This window comes from Monodelphis domestica, chromosome 6 (genome assembly GCF_027887165.1).
Source record: "Monodelphis domestica isolate mMonDom1 chromosome 6, mMonDom1.pri, whole genome shotgun sequence".
NCBI classification, from domain to species: domain Eukaryota; kingdom Metazoa; phylum Chordata; class Mammalia; order Didelphimorphia; family Didelphidae; genus Monodelphis; species Monodelphis domestica.
The window spans coordinates 265,969,216-265,994,984 of NC_077232.1; the positions used below are offsets into that span (position 1 = coordinate 265,969,216).

Genomic DNA, 25,769 nt, shown 5'->3' on the forward strand with positions numbered 1-25,769 from the left:
CAAATATCACCTCTGCAAGAAGCCTGTCCAGATTCTAGGAAACGTCCAAGGTCATATTTGAACCCAGGATCTCCTGGCTCTCAGTCCACTGAGCCACTTAGCTGCTTCCAACGATTCCTTTTTGGTTTATAATTGTTCTCAGACTGTGCCTCGGATCCTCTGCCTCAATTGCGAGTTCCTAGGGTTCAAGGACTGTTTTATGTCTTTCTTTATACCCCCAGACCCTTGAGAAAGGGATTTGAAAATGCTTGCAGATTTGACCTGACTCGATTGACTTAAAGTGCCAAGTCCCGCCTGGCTCTCTGACCACCCCCACTGCCTTTCGTGGTCTGGTCCTTGGCCTCAGCTGAGCTGGGGAAGCTGCCTCCGGGCCGGTGCGGGGCCCTCTCTTTCCTAAATGGGGAGACCCGGAAAGCCGCAGGCTCCGGTGAGGAGTCCAGCCTGCGAGGCTTGGTCTGTCTGGGTGTGGCTCGGCAGCCTCCCCGCGGAGCTTCGGGGCGATAAACGGACCCAGCCCAACCCGGTCCCGGCCAGCTCAGGGCACCCACCCCTCCACCGCCGGCCCTCCACTTCTTTCCGGTCCCTATCAGGAGCCGCAGCTTTTCCTCATCCCGGCTACGGTCCCTCCACGCCCTCTGCCCCTTGCGGTGCCGGCTTTCTCCTCCTCCTCCTCCTCCTCCTTCTCCTCCTCCTTCTCTTCTTCCTCCTCCTCCTCCTTCTCTTCTTCGTCCTCCTCCTCTTCCTCCCGCTCCTCCTCCAGTTCTCTCTCCTCCTTTTCACTCCTCCTCCTCTTCCTACCGCGACTGGATAACGGTGAGTACATCCAGAGGAGGCAGCTTGTACTCGCGGGGCTCCGGGCTGGCCTGTGTGCTCTGAGGAGCCTGCGTTGCCCCTCCGTCCCTGGCCTCCGCTGCCCGAGGTGAGTCGTGGCAGGGCATCTTAGCCAAAGGGTAGGGAAAATAGGTCAGAGGTGCCGGGGAGGTGGGGAGTCGGGGGTGGGGGCGGGAGCTGCCGCCCTCCAGCCCCCAAATCGCTCGGGCTGTCCTGCACGTGCTATGTCAACAAATTAAATTAAAACCGTTCTAGGACTAAGCGCCCAGCAAGCGTTAGTTAGACTTTGTAATGACCAGACCGAGAGGAGGAGAGGAAGGACGAAGAGGAGGAGGGCTGGGGTTAGGGCTGCGCTACTTGTAGCTTCCCACGGCAAGATTTCGGAAGTTTCTGTCCGGAAGTCTTCCGAAGATTGGAGCAAGTCCCTGTTAATTGCCCGTCTGGCCCGGGCGGGATCAGTTCCACCATGAAATTGGCAGATGGGGGAAACTTTGTACCCTGGCTACTGCTTACTGACCTCGGATAACCCAGAGGTGAAATCACTCGCATCACAGTTGGTTTATCTTGTCATGGATTATTTTATGGAGTTCTAAAATGGGAGCTGTATTAGAGCTTTATTCTGGTCTTGTCATTTGGAAAATGGAGAAACTGTTTCGTGGGATGTTTTGTTTTTTGTTAACTTTGGCGGTTTGGTTTTTTTTTTTTACTTGCCCTCAAGCATACTAAATGAAAATTCTAAACCTTTTAGCTTCAGTTAGGACAGTGTTTGTAATTTGTTTTCTCCACACCTTGGAAAATGGAGAAACTGTGCCGTAGGATGTTTTGGGTTTTGGTTAACTTAGGCGTTTTGCCCTAAGCACTAGATGGAAATTAAAAATGTTTAGTTTCAGATGCGATAAGGGTTTCCCAAATATACTGAAGAAAAATCAGACAGGGAGCAGGTCATTTCACCACTTGTGTGCATGAGTTTTAAACTGTGGCCATGGCCCAAAGTTTAAGCAAAGCTGAATGATTTTGCTGGGGAGCTGAGGGGAGATGACAATTCCAAAGATAGCGGTGTTGGACACCGATGGAAAGAAAGATTCTCCAGAATGTTGACAATTTAATTTCTTCAATTAACCTTTAAAAAATATTTATTTGTTAAATCCTTACCTTCCATCTTGGAACCAATATTGACAGAAGAATGGTAAGGGTCTAGTCAGATGGGATTAAGTGATTTATCCAGGGTCACACAGCTAGGAAGTGTCCAAGGTCACATTTGAACCCAGAACCTCCCATCTCTATGCCTGGTTCTCTATCCACTGAGACACCTAACTGCCCCATAAATTACCCTTTGCGTGAAAATCAGACTCCTTGGAATGCCTGCTCTTCTCTGCCTCTTAGAATCCTTGGTTTTCCCTCAAAGCCCAGCTCCCGTGCCAACTCCTATCACTGCTCCTTGTCTATGTACTTAGTTTCGCTCTGGAATCTAAAAGCCCTTTGGGGTAACTGACGACTTCATTTTTCTTCCTATTTCTAGTACCGAGCAGAATAACACCTTACCCACTGTAAGGACTTAATAAATACTTGTTTATTGGTTTCCCATCCAGAGCCAAATTTAAGATGAGCATTTTAAAAATTATTGAATTCCAGCTAAGTAGAATGTGATTGAGAATATAAATATTTTTAAATCATAAGTGAAATTATAACAAAACGATTACATGCAACCATATGTAACCTATGAGTATATGTGTAAGGTGGACTGGGAAAATGTGAGTACTAAAAGGTAAATTGTATGGGGAGAGGCACCTATTTAGCAAAATATGATTCTCAGCACCTCATATATTGACTTTAATTAGAATCTTGGTAATGGCCAACTAGTAGGGGTTGGGAATGGCTCTGTGGTTAGCAATTAAGAGGGTATATTCTATTCAGCATTTCATGTATTGGAGGAACAGCGATAGCTATGTATTAGTCACAAGAATGGTGGAAATAAGACATGACTACAGCACCTACTACAGTACTGGAATTCTAGGAATTACTGGGTCTCTTGCTGGCCTTCTTCTTGGTCATTAAGGTCTTATGTTTCCTTTACAGGTACAGGCCTTCCTGGCCTGTCTGTTCCTTAGTAGCACAGCTATAGGAAGGTGTAGACTTTATTTCAAAGGGACTCTGAACAACCTGAATTCCTATGCTGCCCTTATGATGCTTTATTCTGTATGCCATCTTTGTGCAGAAGATTAAAATTTCAAAGACAAGCTATTTTTTCCCTTGCTGCCACCTGCAAGGAGGGAGGAAGTAGAATGAAGAAAGTATTTTTCGCATTTTAACTCTCTCTAGAATCACCTTTAAAAATTTTTTATTTTTCCCCAATTACTTGTAAAAACAATTTTTTATCATTCATTTAAAAAATGAACTCCCAAAATCTCACTTTTCTGATCCCTCCCCTCCCCCTGAGACGGTAAGCAATCTCATAGAGATTTTTCGTGTGCAATCATGTAAAACATTTTCCCATATTAATCATTTTGTGGAAGAGATGTCAAAGAAAAAAGAGAAGAAAGTGAAATATAGTATGTTTTGGTCTGCCTTCAGAATCCATCAGTTCTTCACTGAAGGTAGATGGCATTTTTCCATCATGAATCTTTGGGATTGTCTTGGATCACTTCATTGCTCTGAGCAACCAGGTCATTCACAGTTGTTCATCCAGAAATAGTGCTGTTGCGGTGTAATTTCTTTTGGTTCTGCTTACTTTACTCGGCATCAGTTCATCTAAGTCTTTCAGGTAAGCCCATCTTTTAAAATTTTTTTAATTTAAAATTTTTTAATTATTTTATTTTTTAAATTAAACTTTAAGCCCACCTTTTAAAAATTAATTAATTTAAAAATATTTTTCCATGATTCCTGTTCTCTCCCTCCCCTCTTCCTTCCCACCTCCTGGAGCTGACAAGCAATTCTACTGGGTTGTACACGTGTTATCACTTGATACCTATTTCCATATTATTCATTTTTGTACTAGAGTAATCTTTTAAAACCAAAACCCCAAATCATATACACATATGATAAATCATATATTTTTCTTCTTCGTTTCTGCTCCCACAGTTCTTTCTTTGTATGTGGATAGCATTCTTTCTCATAAGTCCCTCAGAATTGTCCTGGGTCATTGCTTTGCTGCTAGTAGAGAAGTCTATTATATTCAATTGTGCCATAACGTAGTAAATGTTCTCCTGGTTCTGTTGCTTTCACTCTGCATCAGTTCTTAGAGGTCTTTCCAGTTCACATAGAAATTAAGCAGTTCATCATTCCTTATAAACACAAGAGTATTCTATTGCCATCATATACCACAATTTGATAAGCCATTCCCCAATCAAGGAGATGCCCTCATTTTCTAGTTTTTTCCACCACAAAAAGCATGGCTATGTACAACCATTTTTATTATCTCTTTGGAGTACAAACTTAGTAGTGGTATTGCTGGATCAAAGGGCATACCTTCTGTTAAAGCCCTTTATAAGTCCACCTTTTTAATGAGGGGTAGGAGAAAAATATAATCAGGATAAACGTGAGGAGAAAAAAATCCACTTGGATATAATCTGAATGTGGAAATGAATGGGGATATACGATCTTTAAATACTTTAACTTGTCTTAAAATTGTTTACCTCAAAATGAGAAAAGATAAGATTTGTAAGGGGAAAAAAAGCAACTGGCCAATGAGGACTTAGATTAGTATGACAGGAAAATGACTACATTAAAAAGGAGAATTCTAATGGAGTGAATTGAAAACAAAGCCTACTATTTTATTTTTTTTTCTTGTATAGTCAAGCTGTGTATTCTACAAATGATGAATATGGAAATATGTATGCTATGATAGCATGTGTATAACCTATATCAGATTAATTGCTATATTGGAGAGGGAGGATTTGGATTGTAAATGGTGAGGAAACAAATGTTAAAATTAGTTCTACATGTAATTGGGAAACAGTTCAATAAAATATTATATTCTCTGTGTGTGTGTGTCTGTGTGTTTTGTTCTAAAGATTCATTCTCTCCTCGTCCTGTCCTTGAAATGTCTACATAATTGCCAAAGCTGGGCCACTTAAAGAATCAATGAACTGGAGAGTCAGAAGGTCTCATACAACCCATATATGAGCAAGAATTCTCTCTGTTCCTATAGGTGGTCATCCATCTTTTGTTTGAAGGCTTTCCATGAAGGAAAACCTACCATTGACTAAAGTTCCCCATTTCCTCCTCATAGATAGCTTTAATTGTTACTATAGGTAAGCTGCAATAAGTGTAAATAATGAATCCTCTGGGGCATATTTGAATTGGCACTATTTGAAGTTATAATTATATGAAATATGACGATGGGTTACACTCAATGGAAATAATACAGTGCAAATTCAAATAATGTGACGAAGGGATACATTGCTTGTGCCAATTGGGATCTGTTGTCAGTATTTATTTAGCTTAGATTTGTTTACTTTTTGGTAACTTTTACCTTTGTTTCTAATTCTCCCATTATGAATGTGATTATCCTGTCTTTCATGTGGTGGTGTGGGAGTAACATCCTATTTCCTCTGTGCTGGTTAGGCCAATTTTTCCTGAAAAGGTATTGAAGACCATTGGCTAGATTCTGGTTCTGGGCACTAGGTGCATGCTTCCTTTGACTGGGCACAAATTCCTGGTAGTTTGTCTGACGTTTGTCTGGTAAAAAATGATGTCAGCTCTGGGCAGGGAGCTTTGCCCATCAGATTCAACTCAAGGTTTCCTCAATGTCATCTTCTCCAGCTTGGGCCAAGTTTATTTGTTAATTGCTGAATGATCTCTAAGTCTCTTTCTGTTCTAATGTTGAACCTAAAATCCTAGGAAACTGGCTTCAGTGAGGCCTCTACCACGATGGTTTGTAGGATTAGAACATAATGAGCTTGTAAAGTGCAGGATGGGAAGTGCCCCCCCCCCCCCCAGGTGAGCGGTGATGATTAGCCTTCATGTTGCTGGTGGTTCTTGGTGATGCCAATAGAGGACATTGTTAACCATGAGCTTTCCTGGGAAAGACTAATGTGAATGTGGGGTGCCCTTAAAAGCAATATCTTGTAGATGATTGCAGTAAACTGTCTTTTAGGCCTTGCAGCCTGCTAATTTAAATCGCCTTTTAAGTTCTGTTAGGGAAATTTGTCAGAACTTGCTTTACCTTCAAAATAGCTGGAAGGAATTGAATTTTGGGGATCAAGAAGAATAAAAATCATGATTTTTCCCTGACTTAAAAGAACAAATACAGAAGTTCTGCTATAACAATTTTTTAAATGTGAATTTATTCCAGTGCAACTGATATATACTAGGGCCCCTGTTTTGTGGAGGGGTGGGGAGTTATGTTTCAAGACCTACTGTGTGTGGCTGAAACCATGGCTATAAGAGACACCTAGCAACCATATAAATAACATGATTTTCTTTATATATACATATATATTTATAATGAAGTTAAATTGATAAAATTTACCAACATTACATACAATAATAATAAAATACATTGTACATTATTATATAGAACTGTCTAGTAAATCCTCCATTATATGTAGAGGATACATTCTAAGATATCCTACTCTCTCCCTCTCACAGATGTCTGAAGCTATGGATAGTTCTTGCTTTAAATTTTAATTTTAAACACCTGTGTCAACTTTTCTATATATATGTTCTGTCCCTGTGCCCCTGCCCATTGGCTCTGAATTCTGAGGCCTTCTCCCACCCCTTCCACCCCCCAAAATACATTAAAAACCTCTCCAAAAAGCAAAAGAACTGATGTTGTGGGTGGCAGGTGCTGGCCCCTTCCCTCATCAGGTGGCGGCTCCCTTTCTGTCTCCTTCCTTCCTCTGGGATGTCTGTGGGTAACTGAAACCAAGGAAAGCAGAACCACAAATAAGGGAGGACTACTGTATTAGGGAACATTTTGAACATAAGTTGAATTTTGAACTTCTTTCTCTGGGATTTCCTCCAAGAAACAAGGATTAAACAGAAAATTGTACCACTTTCCAGTAACTCATATACTTTCACAAAAGAACTTCAGGTCTTTGTCAAGATAAAGGGCCATTTTTATTGTGTATCTAATGGTGTGGAAGGAGCTGTGAGTGGAGGAGAGCAGCATCATTCCCACTTCCCAACCTGTTTTACTGTGTCTCTACATCCCTTGACTCCCTGCCCTTCCTTCTGGTTTACCCCCTCTCCTACCTCAATTTTCCAGGAGTTGAAGTCTGCCTAACTTCCTTTTTATTAGTTCAAAGGTTTTTTAGTCTCAATTTTGTTAAACTCTGTTTTGATTTTTTTTCAGGATTTCCATTTTAGTGTTTAATTGGGGATTTTAAATTTCTCTTTCTATTTTCATATTAAGTTACATGCCCAGTTCATTGATGTGCTCTTTATTTTACTGATTTATGCATTTAGAGACATAAATTTTCCCCTAAGCACTACTTTGGCTGCATCTTACAAATTCTGGAATATTATCACATTGTTGTCATTCTCTTTAATGAAATTATTGATTGTTTCCTTGATTTATTCTTTGATCCATTCATTCAGTCATTTTTTTTTTAAACCTTACCTTCTATCTTAGAATCAAGGCTGAACCAAGGCAGAAGAATGGTAAGGCCTAGGCAATGGGGGTTAAGTGACTTGCTCAGGGTCACACAGCTAGGAAGTATCTGAGGCCAGACTTAAACCTAAGACCTCCCATCTCTAGGCTCAGCTCTCAGTCCACTGAGCCACCCAGCTGCCTGTGATCCATTTATTCTTTAGGATTTGCTTAAAAAAAATTCCTTCCATCTGAGAGTCTCAGTTTATTTTGTTAAACATTCCTATCACATTCTATATTGATTTCAGGTTAGAAGAGCAGTAAGGAATAGGTAGCTGGGATTAAGTGACTTGCCCAGGGCCACAAAACTAAAGTATCTGAAGTTAGACTTGAATCCAGGACCTCCTGTCTCTAAGCCTTGCTCTCTATCCACTAAGCTACCTAGCTATCCCATTAATTAGCTTTTAATTTATGCTATTGCTTTGTTAAATGTAATTTTTATTTCATTATGGTCTGAAAAGGACATGTTCGCTATTTTTGGTTTTCTGCATTTGTTTGAAAAATTTTTATGCCTTAATACATGGTTAGTTTTTGTTAAAATGTCATGTACTGCATAGAAAAAAGGATTATTCCTTTGTATTCTCATTAGGTTTTTTCCAGCGTTCTATCATATCTAAATTTTCTAAGATTTTATACTTCTTCTTGGCCTCCTTATTTGTATTATGATTAGATTTGTTTAGCTCAGAGAGAGGAAACTGAAATTTTTGTAATACTATAGTTTTGCTGGCAATTTCCTCTTTTATTGAACTTTTACCCCCTGTCTTAAAACCAGTGATTTATTCTTTGACCTACTCTTTCTTTAGGATTAGATTATTTAGATTACAAAAAAACCCAAACCCTTACCTTCTGTAAGAATCAATACTCTGTATTAGTTCCAAGGCAAAAAAGTGTTAAGTGCTAGGCAAGGGGGGTTAAGTGACTTGTCCAGAGTCACACAGCTAGAAGTGTCTAAAACCACATTTGAACCCAGGACTTCTTGTCTCTAGGCCTGGCTCTCAATCCACTGAGCCACTTAGCTGCCCCCAATTTCCTCTTATAATTAAGTCGTTTAATTTTCCTTTCAAAATTTAGATGCTATTCCATTTGGTGCATATACGTCTTATATTGATATTACTTCATTGTTATGCCTTTTAGCAAGACTAGTTTCCCCTGCTTATCTCTTTTAATTAAGTCTGTTTTTGCTTTTGCTTTGTCTGACATCATAATTGCTAACCCTGCCTTTTTTACTTCAGTAGAAGCATAATAGATTCTATTCAAGTGCCTTATTTTAACTCTGTGTGTCTCTTTTTTTGAAGTGTTTCTTGCAAACAACATTCTTTTGGATTCTGGTTTCTAATCTATTCTGTTCTCCACTTGTTTTATGGGTGAGTTCATCCCATTCACATTTACAGTTATGATTATTACCTGCATTTCCTTTCATTCTATTTTCTTCTGTTTATCCTTCTTTCTCTTTTTTTTATCCTGTCACTCCTCTAGTCTGTTTTACTTTGGACCATATTGGCCCAATTTTTCTTATCCCCTTCCTGTGGACTACTTTTCTATCAGGTAAGATAGATTTCTATTATCAACTGAGAGTGTGTATATATTTTTTTCCTTTTGTAACCAACTTAGATATGAATGTGGTTCAAATGTTCCTCTCACACCTCTCCTCCTGCCACCATTTTCCCTTCCACTGTAAAAACTTCCTCATAAACCTATTTTTCCTATTCTCTCTTCTCTGATCTCCCAGGGCTTCTCTCTTTTGTGCCCATTTGCTTGTTGTTGTTTTTTTTTATTTTTTATTTTATCCCAGTTTAAATGACTCACTCCCATGCTGTCTTTCTAAGTATTATAACTGCCCTAATAAAGATAAAGTTCTTAGGAGGTATGTTTATCATCTTGGGTAGAAAGGGACAGAGTTTACCTTATTGAATCCCTTTTGATTTCTCTTTCACACTTACCTTTTATGCTTCTCTTGAATGGATTTTGAAAACTGGAAATTTCTTTTTCACTTGCTTTGAGGTTGGAAAAACAATGCAGGAAACCTTGGAAACTATATCCACTGCAGTTTTAGGTGAAAATGGGCATCATTTGACTTTTGACAAGGTGGGAAGCATATGAAATAGCTTCTTATATTTGTGATTCATTTTTAGCTGTCATCAAATTGACTTTACTGCAACACGTTTCAGATGTAATTGCTCATTTGCCTTGTAATTTCAAGTTGAATTCATTAAGAAACATAGTCAAGACTGCAGTAAAAGATAATTTCCAAAGCCATTCAATGTTTGATAGTAGTGACTGTGGGTAGCTCTTTTGTAGAAAAATTTGAATCCAAGCTCAAAAAATCATCATAAAGCTTTTTCTCCTCTTGTTTTGACATGATTTGGTATGCATCAGTAGTGATATATGTGACATTGAAAATCTTGTCCAACTTTAATAAGGGAATGTTCATTTATATGGCATCTACTAAGTACTAAGTAAGCACTTAGAAGGTAAGTGCTTTTATTATTCCTATTTTACATTTGAAGAAAATGAGACAAAATTTAAGTGATTTGAACTCATTGCTTCCTGACTCCAGATCCAGTGCTCTATCTGCTATACCACCTAACAGCCTTAGCTGCGTCGCTGTGATTTTTAGCTCTCTTTGCTGCAGTGGAACATTTTGAGAGCTTTGTTGTTGCAATTCCTTAACTCGGCTGCCACAAGGAGACAGCAGAGGTAGACAAGAACATGCCTGTTTCAATAAAACCATATTTTAAAATGTAAAAAATTGTTTTTACCTAAGAGCCTGTAGGAAAACAGGCAGAGAGCAGAATTTGGAGGTGAGGCTTATCGTTTGCCTTCCTTGACCCCCCTGGCTTATTTCTTTAGATATTAGTCAAATCAATTGGTAAACAATTAGATGAACCACTAATTAGAACTTGGGTGTAAGCAGCTAAGCCCATGCGTAGAAGAATAAGGAATGTACCAGAGACCCCCTAGCCTCTCGTGTGTTCTTGGGTCATAATTGAGACTAGCTCCTCTGTTCCCTCGAGAGCAGTGCTGCTTGACAAAGAGAGAGGACCATTATGCAGTGTGTCTATCTATTGGGAAGCTCTTAGGAAATGGTGGCATAAGTTTTTAATTGGCTAATAGAGGAGTGTCAAACTCACAAAATTCCTGAGTGTGTGTAGATGAACCAGATTAAAATTAAAATAGCTAAGTGGCTCAGTGGAAAGAGAGCCACACCTGGAGATGGGAGGTCCAGGGTTTAAATTTGGTCTCAGACATTTCCCAGCTGTGTGACCCTGGGTAAATCACTTAACCCCCACTGCCTATCCCTGACTGCTCTTCTGCCTTAGAACCAATATAGATTCTAAGAAAGAAGGTAAAGATTTTTAAAAAATTAATAGGAATGTTTAACAAAATAAATAAAATACTGCAAGGTGTAGATAATGTTAGTTTGTGTTCTTTGAAGTCAATATGCAGCCAGCAGGGAATCCCTTTCTACACTACTGGTCTAATAGATAATATTAGCCAATATTTTCATGGATCAAAAAATTTTGATTGTAAGCACTGAGAAATAAATGTAAGTTTAATTTGTGTTTCCATTTGACTTTTATTATATTATCATAATAGTAAATTAGTTTTGTTTGTTCTCTCTGCATTACACAGTGCAGCTCTAACTAATTCATAGCTTCTCATCTTGTGCCTTTTTGGTACACATCTTCCTGGAAGTCCTCCAGAGAGGTCTGTGTCTTAGAACTTTTTGTTTTCTATACTATTGCAGTGCTTGACTTTTGTCTCTGTTGTCTCTTGCTCTTAGCACAGTGTCTAGTACACAGTAAGTGCTTAAATAATACTTTATCTACTTTGTTATCATGTATATGTGTGTGTATCTGTCAATCTGTCCATAAAGATAGACATAGGGGTTCTTCATCTTGTTATTATATGGCACCTACTAAGTGCTAAGCACTTGCAAGGTAAATGTTTTTATTTCGTATTATTGACCCCTTTAGCAGTGGTGGAGCATATGGAAGCCTTCTTAGAGTTACTTTTTTTTAACTGGTCAAAATAAAATACATGGAATTCCCAAGGAAGCCATTTGTATTGAAATGCAGTTATCAAAATATTAAAAATAGCAACAACAAGTTCACAGACCCAAGGCTGAGAGCCCATCATTTTTTTTCAACTCTTTTTGATTCCCTGGACCTCTTTCTCCATCACATCATAGCCATTTTCTTCTCTTTTCCCCCTGATCACATCACCTTATTGCTGTTCCCTCTGGTTGGTTGGTTCCTCTTAGAAGCATTTATTAAGCTCCTAGAAAGTACTGAGCCCCTAGGGATACCAGGAAAGGCAAAATAACAGTCTTCTTCGTGTTAATTTCTTCATTCTTCATTATCTTCCCCCATTAGAGGGCAGAGACCGTGTCTTCTTTTGTTTTTGTATTTATATTCTCAGTGCTCAGCTCAGTGTCTGACACAAGTGCTTAGAAAGAGAGCCAGACCTGGAGAGGGGAGGTCCTGGGTTCTAATATGGCCTCAGACACTTCCTAGGTGTGTGACTCTGGGCAAGTCACTTCACCCCCATTGCCTAGCCTTATAGCTCTTCTGCCTTGGAACAAATACACAGCATTGATACTAAGACAGAAGGTGAGGGTTTAAAAAAAAAAGAAAAGAAAATACATGCAGATTCATCCTTAAAACTAGAAGTCATGAGTGATAGATAGTTCTCCGAAACTCATTTTTTTTCAAGTGATGATCATATGAAAGGGCTTAATTTTTACACTGGCTTAGACCTGGAGAGCCTTACTTAGTCCAACCCTCCTTATATAGATAAGGAAACTTGGACTTAGAAGGGTTAAGTCTCTTGTCTGAGGTCACATAGCAAGTAAGGAGCAAAATAGAGTTTGAACTCCGGTTCATTGATTGTTAGTCTAGTGTCCATTCTTTTGTCCTCTTGTTGCATTATCACATGAAAGCAAATAGGTTAGGTCTTTGACGTATAGAGAAACTGAAATTTTGTGTCGACTGTATAATCATGTGAAATAGAAAGTTTGTGTCGACTGTATAATCATGTGAAATAGAAAGTTTGTGTCGACTGTATAATCATGTGAAATAGAAAGTTTGTGTCGACTGTATAATCATGTGAAATAGAAATTGTGTCAAATACATCATCATTTTAATATTTTAATGTCATTCTTGTAGTTAAGATTTAAAAATATAATTTGCTGGGACAAATGTCATTTTAAGCACTGTGAGCACATTTCTGTTACTATTCAACTTCACATTCTTATCTCCTAGCATGGCATCCTGCTAATGGGCCATTAGTAAATACTTGACGGATAAGTCAGGAGATAGTGAGGGCCAGAGTGCAGCGGAGGCGTGGTGTGGTATAAACTGAATAAACTTGGTTACAGTTTTATAATGCTGGATGAAAGCCGCTGCATTCTAGGTGCGGTATTGCAATCACAGATACTCCGTATTGCCATTTCTAGGAAGTTTTGTGCTTAGAGGAAGATGGTTCTGGTACTTTGACCTTTTTTTGGTGGTTTGACTATTCTGATCAATTAAATTATGGTAGGAAATTCATTAGGCAAAGGAAATTCATAAGAATAACATTTGCACTAAAAAAAAAATTTTTTTTTAGTAAGTTGAACTAGTTCTTCAGAATCTGCCCAGCTGTTATGTGATGGATTAGATCATCTTTTAGTGAACTCCCCAGGGAAACTGTTGTTATTATTCACTTGTTTCAGTTGTATCTGACTCTTTGTTATCACATTTAGAGTTTTCTTGGCAAAGATGCTGAAGTGGTTTGCCATTTCCTTCTCCAGCTCATTTTACAGATGATGAAACTAAGGAAATAGGAATAAGTGACTTGTCCAAGGTCACACAGTCAGTGTTTGAGGACAGATTTGAACTGGACATGCATCTTCCTGACTCCAGGTCCACTCTATCCACTGCCCCCATATAATTGCCCCCAGGGTAATAGGAAAATAGGGAAATGGGCTCTATTGTTATTTGTGTTTATTGAACACTAATTTAATCAAAGAAATTCAAAGTTTTTTTCTTTAAAATAGAGATTCTTAACTTTTCTAGTGTTGCAGACCCCCCTTAATAATCTGCTAAAACTGATAGGGATCCTATGGATCTTTTTATTCCATAGATCATTCTCCTTGACAGAGTAAATAGAACCAAAAGGACAATCTCATCCATTCTAAACATCAGTCCTATCCCTTTTCCATCCTCTTTCCTTCAATATTGAAGGTTTTTTAAAAGGCTAATCCTGACTATTAATATGATTCTTCTAAAATTATGCTCCATTTTTTATTATTTTCCTGTGATTGGTTCTGACTTCCTACATGTATTTTTTTTTAACTCTTACCTTCTGCCTTAGAATCAATACCATGTTTTGGTTTTAAGGCAGAAGAGTGGTAAGGGCTCGAAATGGGCCCAGGGCCACACAGCTAGGAAGATCTGAGGTCAAATTTGAACCCAGGACCTCCCATCTTTAGGCCTGGCTCTCAATCCCCTGAGCCACCCAGCTGCCCCCCCCCCATGTATTTTAAAGTTTTAAACCTGGATATTCTCCTTCTTGCTCATTAGTTGCTTCAGAGTTTCATTTTCAGGAACTTCTCAGAATTTTCCCCAAGATGTCTTGCCTTGCAGAATTTTTAGTTCTTTGGGGTACTTCATACCTTCTTTATCAGAAATTATATTATGGAATGGTCATATCCTCCCTAATTACCTTCATTCCTTCTTCAGCAGCCTTTTAGTCAGAAGCAGATCTAAGAGAATTAGCTACCTTTTTGAAAAAAGAATTGGTCAAGGCAAGATAAGAAATAATCTTTTCATTGTTCTGTTTTTATCACAGAGTGAAGGGCTAGGACACTAGATGACTTGATCATTGGTATTAGATAATTGCTAGGCTTGTGGCATATTCCTTTCTTTCCCTTTACTTTTTTAACTTTAAAAAATGTTTTCTCAATTACATGTAGAAATAATCTTTACCAATTATTTTCTGGCATCTTGTGATTCAGATTCTCTGCCTTCCTTCTAGTCTGATATAGGTTATATCCATGCTTTCATACAATACATATTTCTGTATCCCTCATGCCTTGAAAGAGGACACATATTGAACATATAAGGAAAAGCTCATGATGGAAATAAAGTGGAAGATGGTATACTTTGATCTGCAATCAGGCTCCACCAGTTCCTTCTTTGACTGGATAGCATTTTTCATCATGAGTCTGAAAGATTTTAAATTAGGTTTGACTAAATATAAGAGTAATAAAAATGAGATATGGTCACTGTTGATAAAATATTAGCCCCTAAGTCAAAATGACTATTAACAACTTTTATTTACAACAAGGTAGAGATAGTGAAAGTGGGAAATATAGGAAGGAGACAAAGCCTGATCTAGCCTACCAGCCCTAAGTGCTGTTCTAGTGAAGTTTGGCTCAGCCCCCCCCCCCAGCAGAGGCTTCCCCAAGTCCTGACCCGGGGAAATCCTGGTGGTATCTTCAGCCAGAGTTCCACCAATGCAGAATGACTCCAAAGGGAAAAGGGTGTCTCTCTAGCTCTACTCACCAATGAGGAATCCATGGGAAGAGTCTCTCCAAAAGTCAAGAAAGGAAAGAGAGCTCCTCCAGCTTGGCTCACTGATGCAGAGTGAATGAATCCCAGAATGCTTGGGCTGGTCTTTTTGTTTATTTATTTATAAATTTTTGAAGTTTATTTATTTAATTAATTTTTAATATTTTTCCAAGGTTTCATGATTCATGTTCTTTCCCTCTCCTCCTCTCATCTGTAAACCTTAAAATTTCTTAGACTTAAGAATGTTGGAAATTTCACCATTGGAAAATTTCATACTTGGAAAAAATTTCCTACTGATAGTAAGAACTCTATTGGAATGTGAACCCCCTTGGCATGGGAGGATCCTTCTCCTCCCTACTTAAGACTACTTTAGGACAGAAACCTTTTGCTAAACAATGGAAAGGGCTTTGACCTATGCTAAAGCATAGAACAGGAAGTTCTTTGAGTCATGATTGATTTTAGAATTGATACAATAGAGATACTTGGAATGACAGAACCAGGTCTTGGAACTTACAATCTCCACCCTACTCAGTCTAACAGGATTTAGGAAGGGCTGCAGCATAGATCAAGATTTAATTATTTGAGAATATGACCTACAACAGACATGTGCAAAGCCACAGACCTCTGGGCGGTCCTGGGTTAAACTAGAGCCACCATTGGCACAGGGGAGACATTGACAGTGATTGGTAGATGTGAGAACTGAGGGGAGGGAACTTAGATGGTTTCCTTAAAGATAGCGGGGTCCGAAGAGAGAAGGAGGAGAGTTTTTTGCTCTGAGAGGTTTTGCTCTAAGGATAGGTTTTGCTCTGAGCGAGGTGGCTCTGAAGGAGGACTGAGGAGGTTGCTCTGTGGGAGGACCAGGAGAGAAGGCTGGCTCTGAAGGAGGAGAATTCTCTGGAAACATTTCTTGAAAGGAGGCTCTCTTGAAGGTAGAGCCTGAGGTTGGCATGAGAAGCCTTACCTAGAGAGATCTTGGGTGAGTGATAAAACCAACTGACTGATTTATTCATTCTTATTCCTTTCTTACTTTCTCTCTTTTTCTATTGATTAATCAGTGTATTATAAATTAAATTTCTCTATAAAACCCAATTGGCTTGGGCATATTCATAAATTGGGAATATATTCCCTGGCAACCATCTTATATTTATATAAACCCAAGACACAGTAGAAACCATATTTCAGTGGTCATAATTGTTATATATTTCCCTTGCTCCCAAAACATTTTAATTATCACACATCCCACTTGCATACATGCTGGCCTTTTAAAAGTAGTTTTCTTGAAGTGACTTCCTTTTGCCCTCCTACTTCACAGGAACCAATCACAGCCTCCCAATTTGCCTAATACTGGGACTTTGGAGGTGTGAGCTAGTAAGTGACTTGTGAACTCTCTTACTTTAATGGTTAGCTAGGTGCTAAAGAGGGGTACTTTTAAGTTCTTGATTTTATTAAAAATAGACAAAGGGAGAGTTAATTCTATCTTCATAATCCTCCCTGTTGAAATAATTTTCTTAATTTCTTAATTTTTCCTTCTGTCTCTTTAAGAGACAAGGGGACAAAGAGATTTCTCTGTAAGAGCCTGTTAGCTGACAGGTGTCTATGTGAAGATTCCGTTACTTTGGAGAGGAGGATCATATTTAAGGAAAGGTTTCAGTTGGCAGAGGACTCTTTCTCTCTGACTTCCTAGGGACCAAGAGTTCTGAGGAGCTCTGTGTCAGTCTCTCTGAGTCAAGAGGATCTGGCAGTTGACTTCTGACAGTTTGGCTTCAGGTACTGGTTTAAGGAGATTGGAGGAGATAAAGGCTTATTTTATTAGAATATGTAGATAGATAGATAGAATATTTCAGATAGGAATAGTATAGTTGATATAGGCCTACTTTGCCAGGCAAGAAGACCCTGCCCAAGAAGGCAGTTAGATTTAGGGTTTCTTTTAAGTTTTAGTATAGGTTTTGGATTTTTAGACATAGTATAAGATTTAAGAGCTATAATCTCAGTTTCCTTCCTCCTATTCCTATCCAAATTTTCCCTCAGAAATAAGTATTGCTAGGTTACCAAACTGCTCTCTGTACTTTAATCAAACTCCTACCCCAAAATTTTAACCCTTAACACCCCTGTGATTCTACTGGGAGACGAACATGATTAAATCTTCCAGATTTTTATGCCTAGCCTCCCCCAAAGCTAATGGTGCATACAATATTGTACTTTCTAAGAGGAAGTTACAATAATTTGGGGATCAGAGGGAAATAAAAGATAGAGCAAAGCCAATGATTGGCAGGCATATTGGCAAAAAGCCAATTAGTGTAATTGGCAATAGAGTTCACACTCAAAATGAATGTGTTCAGCCCCCTTTAGTTCAATTAATTATACCCAAAGTTCATTCTGGATCTTCAATGCAGTGTGCATTTTCTGCAGGCTTCTTTATGGCACTTTCTCCAAATAGTTCACTTTTCTTGATTTGGGAGTTAGCAAGCTTCTTTTCTTGAAAATTTTCTCAAAAATTTTTAAATCTTAGATTTTGCAAAAATTTTACAATTCTCTTGGGATCAATGTGAAACTTTGAATTGCTGATAATAATTTAGCCCTTCACAGTTGATCATCATACAGTATTCCTGTTACATATACAGTGTTCTCCTGTTGCTACTCACTTCACTTTGCATCAGTTCATAGAAATCTTTCCAGGTTTTTCTGAACTCATTCTTTTTGTCATTTCTTATGGTACAATAGTATTCTATTACAACCATATACCACAACTTGTTCGGTCATTCCCCTATTGATGGACATCCTTTGTTCTTTGATGTGATATATTTCTTAAACTCTATATATCTGTCCTCCTTCTGTCCAGGTAGTTCATAGTGTGTCTAATAATAATATCACTTCTGTTTCTCCCATTCCCTAATCTTTTTATCTCTAGTGTATTTATCTATTTTTTCATTTTGGAAAAAAATGGAATACCTTACATACCCCGCCCGCCCTATTTCAGTGATGAATTGTATCCATAATCTCTATAAACTTTACAAAGTTGACATTTTCTCTTAGCATTAGTCTCTTTTTATTCATATATTTTGTTATCATTACTCATAATTAATATGTCATAGCTTTTATTATTGGATTTTATTTGCTATGTATTACAGAATCTCATTTGTGTTCTTTTTCTGTTACATATATATATATATATATGTATATATGATTTTTACCTTCTCTCTTTTCAATTTAAAGTTCTTCTGAGTAGTTTTCCAAAATTTCAGGCACAAATAATTTTACAAGAATTCTTGAGGTGAACTGGCTTTTTAGCTTTGCTCCAGAAGTATTTAAGCAAAAGTCCTATGAGAAGTTTTGTCCTTTTGTTAACATTTACCCTAACCCTGCCCTGGACTTGAGGACTAAAAAAATCCCAACCCTCTTACAAAAAAATTAAAAAATTCCAAACTAGCAATATCCCAAAAAAGTTTCATTTTGCAATCTCAGTAAATCTTTCCTAGGAGGTGAAAAAACAATAAACCTAATTTGGCATTTAACAATATGCTAAGTTCTTTAAAATGGCTCTCATTTTATCCTTACAACAACCCTAGAGTTGATACTATTATTAACCTCATTTTACAGAGAGAATTGAAACAAACAGGCTGAATGACTTGGCTAGGCTCACACAGGTAGTAAATATTTGAGGCCGGATTTCAGCTCAGATCTTCTTAACACTGTCACCTAGCTGTCCCTAGGTGGCATTTCATCCTTAGTCCTCTGGAGATGTAAGTTGGTTGTTATGCGGATGAGTACCCAAATCTTTCAAACATGTTTACCACTTCTGTATTGCTGTTAATGTATAAATTGTTATTTAGAGTCTGCTCATTTCATTTGAGAACTATGGAATTTTCCAAACATAAATTTTATTACATAAAAACTTTTCCATATTTCTCTGAATTCATTTCCTTTGTCATTTCTTACATCACAATACTAATTTCATCACATTTATATGCCATAATTTATCCATCCATTCCCCAATTTAAGGGCACATTCTCAGATCTCCATTCTTTTCCACCTCAAAAAAAAAACTGTGTTTTTGTACTTCCTGACTCAAGTCTCTGTAACCTGTCCTCCATCCATCCTATTGACAATGTGTTCATCCTAAAGGCCAGGTCTGATGGTGTCAAGAAATTAAAATAGCTTCCTCTGCCTCTAGAATCCAATATAAAATTCCTCTTTTTTGGCATTTAAAGTCCTTTTTGAATTGACTGCAACTTCCCTTTCCAACCAAGCTGACCTTGTTGTTTCTCATACACAGTAGTCCAAGATTCATGCTCCATTTTCATAAAATGACTTTGGTGATTCCTTGTTTCCTTAGAAATCTTTCTGTGTGTACCTGGTGTCTCCTGATAGAGTGGAAATGGAAGGATTAATTCACTTTGGCTTGGTATGCCCCGAACAGAGCAGAGTGCCTGATCCTTAGCCACGCGAGATCTATGGAAGAGGTGGTGTTTTTGGACTCTGACATTGCCTGGGGAGCCTGTCCTGTTTTGGACCCGTGCTCCAAGAGGCCGAATGTTTCAGAGAGATTCTCAGATGACTCATATGGTACTTGAGAGTTTTCAAAGCACTTTCCCTCTAAATAATCCTTTGAGGCCAGTACTATTTGCTCCATTTTACAGAAAAAGAAACTCTTAAGAGGTTAGGTGATCTCAGGGAAGGTCTCCTGATCCCAACTCTTTGCTCGAGATGCCTTCATTACCCTCAATAAGAGACTACAGAATGAAGGTCAGGGAATGATAGATTGAGATCTAAATGAGACCTTAGAGGCTCCACCCTCCCATTTTATACATAAAGGAACACATTTAGAGAAGTTAAGGGATTTGTTCAAGGTCACCTGGTTAATAAGTAAGTGGCAAAGCTGTGAATTGAACCTGGGACCTCTGACTCCAAATTGAGTCCCCCTGCCCTCCCTGCTCCACGTAAACCCCGTCTGCCAAAGTATTAAAGCATAGATTGTTAGTATTGGAGCTAATCTATTTCCCTCCTTTGGACACAGGATAAGAACTTATTTGTCAGTAAAAATACAAGGCTGTATTCCTGTAGATTCTCTAGACCTTCCTTCAAAAGAGTAAAGGATTGATTCATTGTAGATACTTTTTACATTCTGATACAGGACCAATTACTATCATTATTTCCTTATTAGATAAAACCCAAGAATGTAATATAATTGTTTGCTTTTAATTTCTTTGACGACAGTCCTTTATGGTCACTTGTGTTTCTAAGAGGTAGGGGTAAGTTGGCTCACCGAAGACTGAGGTTCTTTCACTGATATGGAATCTTCATTTTATCTTATTTTTTGGTTCTTTTAATGAGATTGTGATCTTATTGTGTCATCATTAGCTGTTTCCTTTTCATTATAGAAACAAAGACTACAAAATGTCAGTCCTTGAGATTCAAGTCGTAGTCCCAGCGACACCAACAAACACCAATGGCCCAGTTGAGAACACCTTAGGAACTCACAAAGGAATGAAGAGACAACCAGAAGTTGCAACTGTGCTGAGTTTTCATAATATCTGCTATCAAGTGAAAGTGAAGACTGGTTTCATAGGTTGTCGGAAGATTACTAAGAAAGAAATACTCAAGAATGTCAAGTAAGTCCATGAATCTTGTGTGGAGGGTCACAAGCCACTTCTTGCTAGTCCTTGAACACAACAATCCATTTCCTGAATTTAAACATTTTTGGTAGTTGATCCCCATGTCTGTAATTCTTCCCTTCCTGATCTCTATCATCTGGCTTCCTCGGATTCCTTCAAAGTTTTAGTCCTGCTTCTCCTTCAACCTTGTGCCTTTCTTCCTGAAATTATCTCCAATTTATCATGTATTTATCTTATTAATGCAAAGTTGTTGCATGCTGTCTCTCCCATTAGATTGTAAGCTCTTTGGGGGCAGGGTCTGTTTTTTGGCCTTTTTTTCCCTATCTCAATCATTTAGCATATGTGCTTGGCACATAGTAGGAACTTAATAACTGCTTATTGATTTTACATTAGTAATAATCTTTGTGGATCAGCTAGCTAGATGGTGGAGAGGATAGAATGCCAGGTCTGGAGATGAGAGGTCCTTGGTTCTAATATGGCCTCAAGGAGCACATCCTAGCTTTATGTGACCCTGGTCAAGTCATTTGACCCCAATTGTCTAACCCTTATTGCTTTTCTGCCTCAGAATTGATACTTTGTATTGATTCTAAGATGGAAGGTAAGGGTTTAGGGGAAAAAAAAAAGGAAGTTGGGGTCAGTCAAAGGTTCTTTCATGTCATGAACATATGGGCCCCTTCTCAGAATAGCAACAACTTTTATAAATTAAGCACTTACTATTTGCCCAACACTGGTGCTGTGGAAAAAAAGCCCTTGTCCTCATATTCTGATAAGAAAGATAATATGTGAATAACCAGATGGTAATCTCTGAGGGGAAGGCATTAGCAGTTGGGGAGACCCAGAGAAGTCTCTTTTAGAAGGTGGGATTTCAGAAGTTGAGTGCTGAAGGAAGCCAGAGAACCTAAGATCTAGAAGAAGTGAGGGGGCACTTTGTAGCATCAGAGAAATGAAAAACTAAAGAAAGGGGCCCAAGGGCAATAGTACTCTTCTTACTGAGCAAGTTTTGGGGTTTTTTTAGACCCTTACAGTCTTAGTCAATACTATATTGGTTCCAAGGCGGAAGAGCACTAAGAGCTAGGAAATGGGGGTTAAGTATCACTTAGGTAAGAAGTATCTGAAGCTGGATTTGAACCCAGGGCCTCCTTTTTCTAGGCCTGGCCCTCAATCCACTGAGCAATTTTTTAATATGTATTTTATATACACAACACAAATGACCAAATGACCAGTGAAGGGTGGGGTTCGTTTGGAAAGTTCTGACATCATAGGATTCGAAAAATTAAAAAATCTGGTTCATTCCCTGTCAGTGATTGAGGGCTTGCTCATGTGCGCTTTGTTACTGCCAACATGTAATTATGTTCAGTTAAATAGCTTTGCTTAGAACTGCAAAGAGGGGGTGGGGGGTGGAGGCGCATGGGGAAGAAATGACTACAGTGCAGTAATCCAGGTGAGAGGTGCTCAGAGCATGAACTAGAGCAGCGGGGTTACGAGGACAGAGGGAGAGCCTGTGTGGTGGAACTGATAACGTTCAACAGCTCTGTCCGTCCCAGTGTTGGTATGAGGCGCAAATGAGACAGTGAATGTAGACCACTATGAATCTTGATAATGATTCCATTTCCTGAGCTTTCTTTTATCCGCCTGCTTATCTCAAGAAATGTTTATAGAGTGATATGGGGGGGGGGTTGGTAAATATTCAATAAATCAGACTTCTGAGGAAAATATTTACCTACAGACACTTTGACATTTAATTTGTGGGGAACAGCTAAATGGCTTAGTGGACAGAGCTCAGACCTAGAGATGAGAGGTCCTGAGTTCTATTCTAGCCTCAGATACTTTCTAGCTGTGGGATCCTGGGCAAGTCACTAAACCCACAGTGCTTAGCCCTTCTGCCTTGGAACCAATACACAGTATTGATTCTAAGAGAGAAGGTAAGGCTTTAAAGGAGAAGGGCAGCCAGATGGCTCAGTGGATTGAGAACCAGATCTAGAGATGGAAAGTTTTGAGTTTATATCTGGCCTTAGACACTTCCTACCTGGGTGACCTGAGGCAAGTCACTTAATTCCCATTGCCTGGCCCTTACTGTCCTTCTGCCTTGGAACTGACAATCTGAAAAAAAAAAAAACCAGAACTACCAAAGTGAAGGGTCTTTAATTGGGGTAATAAGATTAATCTGAGAAGATGCACAGAACCTCAGTCCTGGGACTTCTGCTGAACTACAGAATGCATTGTGCTTATTTAGATTTTGGAGAAGGGGAATACATTACTGTCACGTGCATTAGCCACAGTCTAAAATGATTGAGAGAAACCTGATGTACTAGCTAAAGGCTGGGGTACTGGGCTGGCGCCTCGATATAAAAGGACAAACTAAGAAAACAAAAAGGGTACTTGAACTTGATTATATCTGCTAATCCCATCTGTTTTTTAAAAGTATTACATTTTTATTTTTCCCCCAATTGCATGTAAAAACAGTTTCCAACATTTTAAAAAAGATTGAGTCTTGAATTCTCTCCTCTCATATCCCTCAACCCTCTATCTTCCTTGAGACAAGAGCAATCTCATATAGGTTCTACATATATAGTCATGTAAAACATTTTTCCATCTTAATCCTTTTGTGGAAGGAAAGTCAAATAGAAGCAAAATTAAGAAAATGAAAGCATTTTGCTTTGGATTAGACTCATATTTAATTCTTTTTCTCTGGAAGTAGGTGGCATTTTTTATCATGAGTCCTTTGGGATAGTTTTGGATCATTCTATTGCCCAGAATACAATTATTCATTGTAAAGTAATTTTGTCACTGTACGATGTTCTTGTTTATTTCACTCAGTTTCAGCTTTCCAGGTTTTTCTGAGTTCCTCCTGCTTGCCATTTCTTACAGCACAATAGTATTACATTACAATCATATCCCATAACTTACTCAGCAGTTCTCTAGTTGATGGGAATCCCATCATTTTTCAAATCTTTGCCTCACCCCCAGAAAGAGCTGCTTTATTTTTGTACATTTAGATCCTTTTCCTGTTTGTTTTTTATCTTTTATCTTTTGGGGATACAAGCCTGGTAATAATATTGCTGGATCAAAGAGTATGTACTGTTTCTATAGCCCTTTGGGCACATAGAAAGCACATATTGCTTTCCTGAATGATTAAATCAGTTCACAACTCAACAATGCATTCTTGTCCCAGCTTTCCCATATTCCCTCCAAGTTTTGTCATTTTCCTTTTCTGTCATAATAGCTAATCTGATAGGAGTGGAGTGGAACTTCAAAATTGTTTTAATTTGTATTTCTCTAATTAATAGTGATTAAGAACATTTTTTGCACAACTATAGTATAAAAATTAAATTTAATCTCAAATAATAAAATTATTATATTTTAAGAGATTTATTAATGATCATTAGAAGTAAAGGAATAAAAGGGATATAAAATAAAAACCACGTGCCCATGGCTAATCAGCCAGTTCAAAATCCTGCTTACCACCACAGTCCCTGACAGGAAGTAAAGAGAGGCCAGGACCCTCCACCTCACTGCCTAATATCCCCTGTCTACAGGAAATATGTAATGACAGGAAGTCAGTGGGCTCCTGGGAAATGTAGTTTTTAGAGTAACAGATTTTCAATTACATATCCCCCCCAGATCTGTGGAAGAATAGTCTAGCCAATGGATCTTGAAAACATAACCAGCTTTTAAATTACAATAATTTGGGGATAAAAGGAAAAGAGAACAAACCCCATGGTTGTTAGGCAAATTGACAAAAAAAGTCCCCTTTGGCATAAGAGTATACATACAAAACAAATGTACTTCAATCCCACACAGTTCAAATTACCACATCCCAAAGTTCACTCTGTATCTTCTGGTATAGTGTGTGGTCTGTGCAGGCATCTTAATAATGCCTTCTCCAAACGGTTCACTTTCTAGATTCGGAGAGGTAGCATGTTTCCTATCCTAAACTACTCTCAAAAGAATTTAAACTGCATTTTAGAATAATTATACAATAGAGAACTTTAAATTACTTTGAGAACTGCCTGTTCATGTCCTTTGACCATGTATCAATTGGGGAATGACTTGACTTCTTATACATTTAACTCATTTCTCTTTGTATTTGAGAAATTAGGCCTTTATTAGATTAGATAGACTTAAATTTTTTTTTTGCACCATTATGATTACTGTGATTACTTTCCATCCTATTTACTTCCATTTAGTTTCTGATCTCCACTTCCCCCAATTTGCCCTCCTTTCTATCAGTGCCGCCCCACCCTCCTACTTTCCTGTGGAGTAAGATTTCTATGCCCAATTGATCATGTATGTTCTTCCTTTATTGAGCCACTTCTGATGAGAGTAAGGTTTACATGCTCCTCCTCATCTGCCCCATCTTCCCCTCTACTGTAAATACTCTTTAATGCCTCTTTTATGTGACATGATTTACCCTATTCTTTTTTTCTTCTTCTTCCTCCTTCTGGTTCATTCCTCTTTCTCATGCCTTAATTTAATTTAATTTTTTATATCATCCCATTATTGTCACCTCTTTCTAACAGTTTTTCCATTAAGCTGTGATCTTTTCATCAGAAGTCCTCTATTTCACTGAATACCCATTTTGTTTCCCCCTGAAGGATTATGCTCAGGTTTTCTAGGTAAGTGAGATTCTTAGCTCCTAGCTCCTTTGCACTCGGGAAATATACTCCAGGCTCTCAGATCCTTTAATGTAGAAGCTGCTACATTTGGGTTCTATGGCTGAGGTGAAGGGAACATTGTTCCAAGCTTCAGGTTCTTTGGGCTGTTGCTAGAGCTGGTAGTGGGGACCTATCTGCTTTTAGTTCTTCTAAGGTGGTATGATGTAAGGAGAGGTGTGTTTAATACTCTCCTAGCCTGTGCTGTAAATAAACTGAAGCACTCTTTCATCCCTTCAAACTGTGACCAGGGCCCCTTGTTCCTCTGTGACTGTAAGTGCTGGTGTATGCTGGTGCTCCTCCTCACCCTGCACCTGTGCCCTAGGGCTGCCCATATGGGCAATGCAGCAGGAGTCTTACACCCAGATCCAGCAAAGGGACTCCTGTAATCACCTTGTCTGACACCTCCCCCCCCAGCCCCTTACTGTCTGTGGCGAGTGCTCCAGAACCCTTGGCTGCTGCTTCAGTTGTGCCCAGGGCTTGTTGCCCCACTTCCAGCCTTCTAAGTTGTTTTGGGCTGAAAAAT

General features: G+C 38.6%; 1 protein-coding gene across 5 annotated transcripts in view; it reads left to right on the plus strand.

The window, feature by feature from the left end:
* Positions 1-319: 319 nt before the first annotated feature.
* The window catches only part of ABCG2 (ATP binding cassette subfamily G member 2 (Junior blood group)), a 104,489-nt gene continuing 79,039 nt past the window's right edge, over positions 320-25,769 (plus strand). Inside the window, exons 1-4 of one of the 5 annotated variants that reach the window (XM_056803169.1) lie at positions 420-919; positions 3,403-3,592; positions 19,313-19,542; positions 20,358-20,588. In XM_056803169.1, coding sequence (XP_056659147.1) covers positions 20,374-20,588 — 215 coding nt within the window. In that variant the 5' untranslated portion in view covers positions 420-919; positions 3,403-3,592; positions 19,313-19,542; positions 20,358-20,373. Of the gene's footprint in view, positions 920-3,402; positions 3,593-8,646; positions 8,788-19,312; positions 19,543-20,357; positions 20,589-25,769 lie in introns of those variants that run through there. The other 4 variants (XM_056803168.1, XM_056803170.1, XM_007495913.3 and 1 more) reach the window with 4 other exon arrangements.